The sequence below is a fragment of the Tachysurus fulvidraco genome, chromosome 19 (genome assembly GCF_022655615.1).
Source record: "Tachysurus fulvidraco isolate hzauxx_2018 chromosome 19, HZAU_PFXX_2.0, whole genome shotgun sequence".
Classification (NCBI taxonomy): domain Eukaryota; kingdom Metazoa; phylum Chordata; class Actinopteri; order Siluriformes; family Bagridae; genus Tachysurus; species Tachysurus fulvidraco.
This window is the reverse complement of record NC_062536.1, coordinates 7,344,582-7,356,583: the sequence shown is the minus strand read 5'-3', so window position 1 is coordinate 7,356,583 and position 12,002 is coordinate 7,344,582. Positions and strand designations below refer to the sequence as shown.

Here is a 12,002-nt window from a genome sequence, read left to right as displayed (position 1 = left end):
CCCTCGTACCCTCTCCTAATGTTTACAATAATACCCGGTTCTGTACATCATAGCCATGCCGTCTGATCAGAAGATTTTGTTTGTGGTTTATTAGATTTCATTCTGAATATTTCTGATAAAATTTGATCTCATTGGCTCAATCTGGCAACGCTGTCATAAATATTCTGTTCCTGTTTGTTTGTTTATTTCATTTGTTTTTGACTAAGTGTAATAAGTGAAAGCGGGCAGTATTGCACACTACCACAGGCATTCACGACATCTAGTAATGCAAATAAACACACTGAAACCGAGCTATTTGTGCAGTAGTGACATTTTTAAATGGTTGGTTTAAATACTACAAACAGAACAGACAATATTTAGAGGAAAGTGGATTAATATACAAGTGTTTTAAACTGCTGAACTAAAATGTTAGGATTCCTTAAATACGAGCTGAAACTGATTTGGAGAGTTCAAAAGGAACTCAGTCCGGTTGCTTTTAAACTGCTAATAAACTGGTTAATTACCAATAAGCGCTTGGTCTTGATAACTGCATTCAGCATAGTGTTGTGTTCGAAACACGCATCCAGAATACGAACCCTGTGTGAAACCTCATCAGCGTTGATGCTTTATTTGAGAATATATTCCATTTTAAACTCACACAGCCACGTTGCGTACTTTTTTGTGAGAAACGCTGCTGTGGGTTTTGTCGGATTAGAATAAGCAGTCCGTTTTTTTTTTTAAAGGGTGAGGAACCTATTTCTCACACTCACACAAACTCAAGTCTCTCCCATTCTCCTTTTACACCTCTTTACCCCTTCTCTCCCTCTCCCCTTTTCTTTCCCTTACTCTCGCTCTCTTTCTCTCGTTCTGTCTCCCGCTGCAGGCGGACAGAGCTTCTCTTGTTTACTGCCTCGGGCAGCTTATATAAACTCAGCCTGTAAAAAGACGCCAAAGAGACAAAACACACACACACAGACAAACACACACACACACACACACACACACACACACACACACACACACACACACACACACACACACACACACACACACAGTCAAAAAAGTCTAGCATATTTAACTGCCATACAAGATGGTGAATGCAACCAAAATCCTGATCAATATGTACTGAACATTTCCGTCAGAATGAGCTTGTGAGTATAAAACACACACAAACACACAAACACACACACAAACACACACACAAACACACAGACGAACACAAATTAATTTAAATGACGACGCCTGACTCGCATTAACTAAAGTCCATTCGCTTGAATATTATCTACCTGGGTCTCCCAGAGCAAATACACACTGCTCATTTTCTGTTTATTAAAGTTTGAACCAAAAACATGTGACAACAAATCAAGACTCCAAAGAAAACAATAATGCATCCATTTCAAGTGGCCATAAAGTCAACGTCAACAACAATTAGAGAGAGAGAGAGAGAACAAAAATCAATTTCCGGAGCAAACCCAGATTATGAACAGTTAACTCTCAGTGCTGTTCCCGAGCCCAGATAAAAATGGGAGGGTTGCGTCAGTAAGGGCATCCAGCGTAAAACCTGTGCCAGATCTAATATGTGGACCGTGTGATCGGCTGTGACGACCCCGAACAGGGAGCAGCCGAATGAAAAAGAAAAATAATAAAACATTTATTAGGTAGATACTTTATTGATCCCAGAGGAAATTCAAGACTTAATGGCCTTTAAAATCAATTGAGTGTTGTGGAAAGCCATGTCATAAGTCATACAGATGTAGAAACAAACAAGATAAATGATTATGTAAACACAACCAAGATAACGTATAGAATGCTTGTATTGTATTGACTGATGTGACTATTGAATTGAGTGAGAGAAAACATGGCTAAAAGAGATGTTGGTGAAAGACAAACGAGTGCGAGAGTGTATGTGTGAGAGAAAGAGTGAGTGAGTGAGTGAGAGAGAGAGTGAGAGAGAGAAAGTGATTGAGTGAGTGAGAGAAAGGGAGAGTGAGTGAATGAGTGAGTGAGAGACAGAAAGGGAGAGAGAGAGAGAGAGTGTGAGTGAGTGTGTGTGTGAGAGAGAGAGAGAGAGAGAGAGAGAGAGAGAGAGAGAGAAAGAGTGAGTGAGTGAGTGAGAGAGAGAGTGAGTGAGTGAGTGAGTGAGAGAAAGGGATGAGAGAGCGTGAGTGAGTTACAGAGAGAGAGAGAGAGAGTGAGTGTGTGTGAGAGAATAGAGATATATAATAAATGAGTGATTTATTGAGAGAGAGATATTAGAATAATATAGATTTCTATTTCTTATTATAGATATATATCTATTTCATTCTTTCTTTATATTATTATATATTCCTTATTTAGTTATATATTTAATTATTTATTGATATATATCTCTCTATATCTTATATATCTCTTACTCTCTCTCTCTCTCTCTTTTTTTCTTATCTATATCTCTCTCTCTATTTTCTCTTCTTCGTCTCTCTCTTCTCTCTCTCTCTCTTTCTTCTTTCTCTCTCTTCTTTCATCTTTCTCTCTCTCTCTCTCTCTTCCCTCTCTTTCTCTCTAGAGAGAGAGAGACTGAGAGAGAGAGAGAGAGAGAGAGACTGGGCAAGAGACTGAGCGAGAGGAAGAGTAAGAGAGATTATTTTCCAGAGGCTCTGCCCTCTCTCCACTCCAGATATTTCCTGCTCTGGCCACTGAAAATAACCCACAGGAAAGCGAGTCAGTCTGAACTGCAAGAGTGGACCATTAAAGTGGCTGCTTCAGCTATCGGGCCTTCTGTATTAAACAACTTGATGGCTGTTTCACTTGTGAAGTGATTTGAGCTCTGCAGGTTATTCAGAGTAAAGCTCCGTGCTTACACAATGTTAAGCAAGCAGCTCTGTTACTGCTAGCATTGGTGACTTTAGTCTAGATTAGCTTATCATAGAGTTTGACTGAGACCCAGAATAATCTTTGACACAGACTCTACAGGACCCAACGTCCTAACTTTACATCCATCCCAACGAATTTGGCAAAATGTTTTCTTTTGTAACAATGTCACACTTATCTCGAAATAATCTGATTTCTCATAATGACATGCTTTGTAAACAAATTTCAATGAGATATTTCATGCATGACAGCACAGAGATTCCATAATAATTAAATAGTAATCTTTTTTTTCGAAAAGTACAGGATGCATCATATTGTAAATAATTTCAGTTATTAATCTTCTACTCAGCGTTTCTGCTCAACGCTGTCTCGGGCAGTTTATTCCTTGGCTGTTCCTGCCTCCTTTGTCTAAGCGCTATACAAATAAAATGGAATCTGAATAGAAATTGAATCGTGCCAGCCTTTGATTCTTGGGAGTTGTCTCTTCCGTCAGATGGTTACAGACAATCCTTCACGCTCTCTGAGATCACAAAACTCAGAGTCTACTAAAGGTGGTAGAGCATTTTCTTTTTTAGCTCCTAAACTTTGGAATAGTCTTCCTGATAGTGTTCGGGGCTCAGACACACTTTCCCAGTTCAAAAGCAGATAAAAAACTCACCTCTTTAGTCAGGCGTACACACACACACACACACATAATACATCCCATTAAATTATGCACCAATACTTTAGACTTGCACCTTTTTTATGAACAGCAAATATGTTAATCTCTCGACACTGCTTCTCTCTTTCTACCCATCCCGAGGCATCCAGACATTGTACCAGCTCCGATCGTCTTCCGTGCGATGAAGATTTTGGACCTCCACTGAGATAAGGCTGACTCAATAAAAATCCTGAGACATCTACAGATCTACCAGCTCCAGTTGGACTCTATGATACCAAGAGGAGATCTGAACTCCATGTGATCTTTACACCAATTCAACACTTCTTTGACTGTATATTTTTAATCTCACCCCCAGTTCCACCCATATGAGGATGGGTTCCCCTTCGAGTCCGGTTCCTCTCAAGGTTTCTTCCTTACCAATTTAAGGGAGTTATTCCTTGCCACTGCTGCCTGAGTCACCTCAGACTTGCTCATTGGGGATAGATAGATAGATAGATAGATAGATAGATAGATAGATAGATAGATAGATAGATAGATAGATAGATAGATAGATAGATAGATAGACACATACTGTGAACTATCTATATATAGACATATATCTTAATTTTTTACTATATTAATTCTTTTTTTTAACTTCTGTTCTATGTTCATGTTCTGTAAAGCTGCTTTGAGACGAAGCCCATTGTAGAAAACGCTATACAAATAAACTTGAATTGAATTGAATAGACGTCACTGCTTTTTTGTCTTCCCGAAATTAGATGAAGAATTTGGGATCGACATCTTCAAACAGATTCTAATGGAGTCTAGATGGACCTCGATCCATCCTCAATATAAAAAAAAACATAATCTGAAATTTCTCACTGCACTGAAATATTTGTGGTTGCCAGTATACTAGACGTTTATAGTGTAATGTAAATATATTGTTTTTTTAATTGGAAAGTGCAGTAAAATGTGAAGTATGGCGATTTGTAGGTGCTATGACAACATGTATGCATAAATAAAGGTTTTGTTTGTGGTTTAAAAAAAGACACCAAACACACAAGGGACTTAAAATACGAATATAAAGAAACAAGAAAAGAAAACGACCGATAAAGACATCTCTTACCTGCTCATTTCATATGGTTCCTGCTCTTCGTATACTCCGCTGTCTATATTCGGATTGGAATAGACCCAAGGCAGGTTCATGTACTCAGGAATCTCCTCATAGAGGTGAAAATTTTTATATTCGACCCCACAATCCCCTTCTCCATCATGCAATGTGTCCTCCTCACTGGAGGGTGTGACCTCGGTGTTGGCCGCTGTGTGTGTGACACACTCTGTATCCGTGCTAGTGCCGTCCAGAGACGTTCCACTACGTAACAGCTTTGGAAACAGCTTTACTCGCACTTCGAGAAGTTTCTTCAGGCTGCGGTGTTTCTGCACACCGCCACCAGAGTCCACGCGCAGGAGATCAGCCGACGAGAATGACCTCGACCTCTGCTTGACCAGCACTGACCCCGGTCTCTTTCCATCACTTGCCTGTGATTGACTAGCGCTTTGAGATAGTTGCTTACCAAACAGAGGAATTCCTGAGAAAGTGATGCGCCATGATGAGGGTTTCTCAGTAGGAGGGGCGGGAAGGGCTCCAAAAACAGGAGGCGGTTCTGGAACGACTGTGTGCGGCGGCGTGTTTTGTTTTCTTAACAGTGCAGACGCTGGCAAACTATGCCTCTGAGGCTTCTTGGGGGCAATCTTTGGTGAGCTCTCTTCTGCAGAAGATGCCTTGGTTACAGTCGCCACCTGAGGGCTGCGGTTGAGTCTAATTTGTTTGGGTAAACTCCTGGTGAATGGACAACGAGCAAAATCGCCGTACGTGTCATCTTCATCGTCCTCCTCGTCTTCCTTGTTGAGCTTCTCGTCAAAACTCTCCGAGTCTGCAGGCTCCGTAAGAAGCAGGTGATCCAGGGAAGATGACATTTTGTAATCGTTACTGCCATTTTGAAGGAGGGATTTTTGTCGAGGGGGTGGGGCTGGTGGCTGTTGCTCCACCTCTGTGGAAGCAAACATTTCACTAGTGGCTGGCTCAGAATAGCAGGCAGTCTCTGGATGGGGCACACTTCCACAGTTGTGCGTGTTACAAATAGAGTCTCTGTTATGGGTGGAATCTGTGATGTCCGAGGAGCCCGTGTTTGAGTCTGGAGAAGTGTTTGCTAGAGAACTGCTGGATGATAAACTGTCTTCTCGAACTTCTGGTGAAGATTGCTGGTCTTCTGACAGTGGTAACTCTGTTTGAATGTCCCTGGTTGCTGGTGTCTCGGTTTTGGCCGGATAGTCCACCACCACCTTCTGACGGAGAAGCACATTTCTTCGTGGACGCCGAGGCTGAGGCACAGGAAGTGGCTTACTAGGGGGTGAAGGCACAGAAACATTTGTATGCGTGCCATCAGTGGTTAAACACTGCGTGTGTGAAGAGTGCTCAGCAAGTTGTCCTAGATTCTGGAAGGTTTCCTCTGTTGGAGTGTGTAACTCTGGTTGTGTGTGCATGTGATCCTTGTCCAGCACAGCTGTGTGTGTATCTTCCTTTGCATCTGGAAGAGTGTCTGGGGAGTGTGCAGGGACGTGGTTTGGCACATCTTGTCTGGGTAAAGTCACTTGGTCCTTTGCACTGTTGCAGCTGAGCTCCTTTATTGGACTGCCTTGCTTTTTTCTCATATCATATTCTGTTGTTTCGCTCGTGTCTTCGGATCCCCTCGTTTTGCCCACATGGTGACTCTTGGGTGGAATGATGTAATGCGAGAGGCCCCCATTTTTGGATGTGGGGACACCCTCAGATTTGCCAGTGCTGCTAGAAAAAGATGACTGGACAGCTTTGAGGCTTATCTTGTCAAGGCATGGTTTAGGCGCTAGAGCAGGTTTCCCCCGTTTTGATACAGAAGGAGATGGAGAGGGAAGAAGAAGCTCAGGTTTAGGTGCGATTGGAGGAGGGGCTGGCTTCTGAGATGCCAACAGCCTGGGTTTGGGGGCTACTGGTGGCTTCTTCATACCTGCACACACACACACTGGACAGAGTTAGTATATTTCAGCAGCATGAAATGAGAGAGAACTTTCAATTACAGTTACCCAGCAGACAAACAAGTTCAGTAGACTGATGGAATAAGATCAGCTTACTTCCTTATTCATTTCCCCAATGGAAACCTTTTATTTACTATGTCTGTTTAAAAATAGTGTGCTCCAATTGGTACATATGTCCTAAAGCACCTTGATAATGTGTCTTACACTACTCTTTTCTATACGCTAGGTGCGAACACTAGCTTGGTGCACAAACTTTCACATGCAGAGATGTGGAACAGTGAAAGAAGTAGAGTCCAGCACAGTACACAGCAACAACTATCATGAAACTTTAATGCAATATTTTGCACTACATTTTCTGGAACTTGAAGACAGTGTAAAAAAAAATTTACATTCATGTACACGATATGATGTCACCAATGATCATTTCCAGCCATGCAGAAAAAGAACATCAGATCAGATGTGAAAATATGTAGCCTCATACAAAGCCAAACAGCATTTCCAATTTAAGACAGAACTGAAAATACAGTACAGACCAAAAGTTTGGACACCTTCTCATTCAAAGAGAACATTTAGTTCATAACAAAAAAGTGTGAAACAACTGAAAATATGTCATATTCTAGGTTCTTCAAAGTAGCCACCTTTTGCTTTGATTACTGCTTTGCACACTCTTGGCATTCTCTTGATGGTCTTCCAACAGTCTTCCCAGAGATGCTTAGCACTTGTTGGCCCTTTTGCCTTCTCTCTGAGGTCCAGCTCACCCCAAACCATCTAGATTGGGTTCAGGTCCAGTGACTGTGAAGGCCAGGTCATCTGGCGCAGCACCCCATCACTCTCCTTCATGGTCAAATAGCCCTTACACAGCCTGGAGGTGTGTTTGGGGTCTTTTTTTTTCATACTTTTTTGTTATGTATATAATTCCACATGTGTTAATTCATAGTTTCGATGCCTTCAGTGTGAATCTACAATTTTCATAGTCATGAAAATAAAGAAAACTCTTTGAATGAGAAGGTGTGTCCAAACTTTTGGTCTGTATTGTATATAGACTGTATATAAATCAAAACACTTATGTGCCATGTAGAGAGAGTACTTCTATAATCCTCAAGGGGAAATTTGATGCCACAACAGTCACACAAGTGACACAAATGCGGCACAAGACAAAGTACACAACGAACTCGCAAAATACCACAAACGAAAAAAAATGGATGCAAATACGCGACATTTCATTACAAATTAACTGAACAAAAATATCACAAACTGACAGGTTTAAAAACTACCTTAAACATGATGATGTATTGTGCGTGTATTAAAAAAATAAAAAAGTACAGCGTTCATATCACAGGACTTTCACTGGATCTCTGCCTGTTTCTGATATAATCACAATCTTCTGGTAAGGAATTTGCTGTCTTTATACCTGGCACCTTCAGACACAACTTAATCTCAACGATCTCCTGTAATGCTGATAGAGCTGTTTATCTGGAATCCAGGAAGGTACAGTGGTATGAAGAACACTTTCATTATTGTGTTCAGCTGTAATGTAATTTTAGTAATCAGAAGGTTTCTGCTGTTTATGTCTTGTAGAATTTAATGCTTTATTACAGTATAGTTAAAAATAGTCTATGAAATGATATGCTTCTGCTCTGTGACTACAAAAAGCAGTCTGTACGACAAAGTAAAGGCTTAAAAAACAGTGTGTGAGCATTAAGGGCCAAAAACGTATCTAAAGCCTGTGGTATATGTGAGAATCATTGCTTCCTCACAGCTCCAGGGTTCCCAGTTCGATCGTTAGCTCGCGTTTCTCTCAGAGTGGAATTCTCTCAGCGTGTCCAGTTCAGTCTCCTCTTGGTTTCTTCTCACCTCCACATACCAATAGGTGAACTGATTTAACTCTAAATTGCCCCTGTATGCGAATGAGTGTGTAATTGTATGTGCATAGTGAGCCTGACCATGATAAAATCTGTCAGGTGATGGTGATTTTTTCTATTTTTATTATTATTATTATTATTATAATACTTTTTTTCTTTTTATTATTAAAAAGCTCAGCTGTAGGGATTTGGGATTTCCCTGTCATAACTTCCGGATTCAAAAGATGATAAACAAATTCTATAAAGATTTAGTACATTTTGTCATACAGGAAATAACCACATTCCAGACATACAGCAAATATCTTATATCAGCCATAACAGCTGTTTACATCACAAGTCAAGTGTAAGTTTCAGTTTCACATCAAATCAAGTGCAAACTCCTGAAAGTAGCTGATTTACTGACAAACTCTTACTGTTTAAAAACATATCTGTTTAGCCAGGCATACACATAATACATCCCATAACCATGTGCTCCAATAGATCTGATCAAACGCACATTATCATCTAGTGCTGGTTAATATCATGAACAGCAGCTACACTGATTCCTCGATCCTGAGACATCTAGAGATGTAGCAGCTCCAGTTGGATTCCTCTTCATGAGGATCTTGAACATTTGAGGAGACGATGCCAACTCCATGTGGAATTTTAGGAAAACAAACAATTCTAATCAATATACAACTGTTAGAGTGTATATAAATTTAGAAAGGACATTATCCATAATAACGCTCTCTGGTGTTAATAACAGTGTATAATCACACCCTCCAGTGTCACCCGAATGAGGATTTGGGTGTCTGGATCCTCTCAAGGTTTCTTCTTCTTCCATCTAGGGGAGTTTTTCCTTGCCAATGTCACCACAATATGCCCCCTTTCCACCAGAAAGAACCCGGTGCTGATTCAGAACTAGTGCTGGTGCATGGGTTAGAGAGACATCACAGGGACAAGTCTTACGTCACTGTATACAACGTTATACAGTAACGTTAGCGCAGCCGCGGCAAACAGAAAAACACAACATCAACAATGGTGGATGTTGCTTTACTGTTAATGCTCATGGCTTTGCGAACCTACATTGGCATGTAAATGCAGCGAATCCTGATTTAAAATAATTTAAAAACAGCGCTAACGACGTTCACTTTCGTCTTGTTGATCACAGTAACCCCGCCCCCAGCCGCTGATGCAAGTGTTTTTTAAGTCTAGACCAGCAATGTTTTGGTGCTACTTAAGAACCACGTTTCCTGGTTCAGAGCTGGTGCTTTGGGTGTCGAAAAATAAAGAACTGATTTTAAATAAGGCTCTGGCTCTGAACCAGCACACAAACTGCCTTGGTGGAAAAGGGGCATTAGTTACCTCAGGCTTGTTCATTGGGGATAAATACAATCACATTTAAATACAAGTCTAAAATTAATCTTGAACTTTTGTATTACATTAATCTTTGTATAATAAACGCTTTGTATTATATTTCTTATGATCTGTAAAGCTGCTTTGAGACAATGTCCATTGTTAAAAGCGCTATACAAATACATTTGAATTGAAGTAAGGGATCATTATAACGTCCAATGTTTTTTGCAACTAAAGTTTGGCTTACAAGTTTACATATACCTTGTAAAATGTTTTTAGATGGAATTTCATCTAACAGATGTTTACTGTACATATAGTCCACAAGACACACAGTAACTGAATTTACACAAATAAACCAGTTCAAAAGTTTACACGTGTTTACATGAGTTGTTCATACGTCTGTTGTTTGTCTTGAGCACTTATATTGCCCACTGTTCTTAAGACAAATCTTCCAGGTCCTGCATATTATTTGTTTCTCTACAGCTATATGATATTGAGCTTCATCTTTTGACACTAAAGATGACTGAGAGACTCGGACTTAACTGCCACAAAAGGAGCAGAGGTTCACTGATGCTCACGAAAGTGGCACAACATGTTAAGAGCTGGAAGAGGAAAAGGCTTGGCAACTTCAGTCACTATATCAGATATTTTCATTTATTCCAGTAGACAAAATAATAATAATTTAACAACAGTAGCCGAGACATGCTATGAATGTTATTATTCAGTACGGTCACAACAACAACAAATTTTGTACAAATAAAGAAAGTAAACTATAACCAAAACTTATGTAATGGAGGCATCTTGGAGAACCTGAACCACCTTTACTTAAATGTATAAATATATAAATAATTTATTGTAAGATGAGATTACATAGCTCAAGGATGTCAAACTAGCTAAAGACATGATTATGGGGTTATATAAAGGATTCTGGGTGAGAGACTTCCTTGATATGTATGTATGTATGTATGTATGTATGTATGTATATATAAGTAACGTTATTTATTACAACAGAAATGAAAATGTTTAGTTCTGGACGCTGACTGATTCATGTCCTCTCTCCGGTTAGTGAGGACAGTAACTGAAACCCATAAACTGCCTTTATTTCCGGGGTTTACTTGGCTTTGCCTGTTTGTGTTCTATTGAGCCAAGGAAGCAATCCAAGACAAATGTAAGGAAGAGCAACTCGGCCACTCGGGTCTGTAACTGTATAAAAAAAAAAAATAAAAAAAAAAGGAGTTCTCTCTGGGCAGAATTCCTGAACCTAGTTGTACTGAAAAATTGTAAAATGTTAAAGAAGACACAAAGGTTGTAAAGACCTATATGCTGGGTTCTTCAGTACAAGTGTGTGTGCAAAAGCCTGTATCTGTGTCTCAGTTGTGTGTGTGAATGTGTATGTTTGTATGCATGTATGTATATATATATATATATATATATATATATATATATATATATATATATATATATATACATGTACGTGTGTGTGTGTGTGTGTGTGTGTATATGTATGTGTGTGTATATGTATGTGTGTATATATGTGTGTGTGTGTGTGTGTGTGTGTGTGTGTGTGTGTGTGTGTGTGTGGTCATCAGGCGGATGTGCTGAGATGGCCAAACTTGTTAGCTATGGAAAATTATCATGAGACTTGTTCTGACTCTTTCTGACTATTTCTTCTTCACTTCATTCATAGAGTAAATTCACAGAACACAAAAATCTCAGCACAGCAGGACAAAGCGTGAGTTCAACACAAGCTGGGTTCAGTGTGCATAAAGAAACCCTGAAACAAACAGACAGACCTTTTAAAGTAAATCCTGTTTAAAGTAAAAGCTCCTTTATACCTCAACATCAGCCTTATAATAACTGTATAAATAAATTCCCAGTATAATAAATCAAAGCTTGTGTTAATCTCCAAAACATCATCCTAAGAGTTAGTGAACATACACAAACAAACAAACAAACAAACAAACAAACAAACTAACTAACTACAAAGTAAAGGATGGTCCTGTTTTTGTTATGTTTTGTTCCCTTTTTCAGGAAACTGACCTGTACTCATGATCCTTCAGTCCTTCGGCTCCATGAATGAGAAGCTTTTTAAGTGAAAAAGTCGCTGATAATCCCGTTGTAACTCCATAACAAACGTTAAAAACAATAAAACGACTTAAAAACGCTGCCTACAGAGCGCCATGTGTCCGGTAACAATTTAACAAACTTTTTATTTTTTCAAAAGAAACCCAGTGAGCCTCCATTCAGCGTCCAGCCCCCACTCACAC

General features: G+C 39.7%; 1 protein-coding gene across 2 annotated transcripts in view; it reads right to left on the bottom strand.

Moving 5' to 3' along the window:
* Positions 1-12,002, bottom strand: part of fgd6 (FYVE, RhoGEF and PH domain containing 6) — a 36,429-nt gene that overhangs the window by 17,280 nt on the left and 7,147 nt on the right. Inside the window, exons 1-2 of one of the 2 annotated variants that reach the window (XM_027153977.2) lie at positions 11,776-12,002; positions 4,593-6,510 (exon numbers count right to left, since the gene is read on the bottom strand). In XM_027153977.2, the coding sequence (XP_027009778.1) occupies positions 4,593-6,510; positions 11,776-11,785 (1,928 nt within the window). In that variant the 5' untranslated portion in view covers positions 11,786-12,002. The remainder of the gene's footprint in view (positions 1-4,592; positions 6,511-11,775) is intronic. The other variant, XM_047804339.1, reaches the window with a different exon arrangement.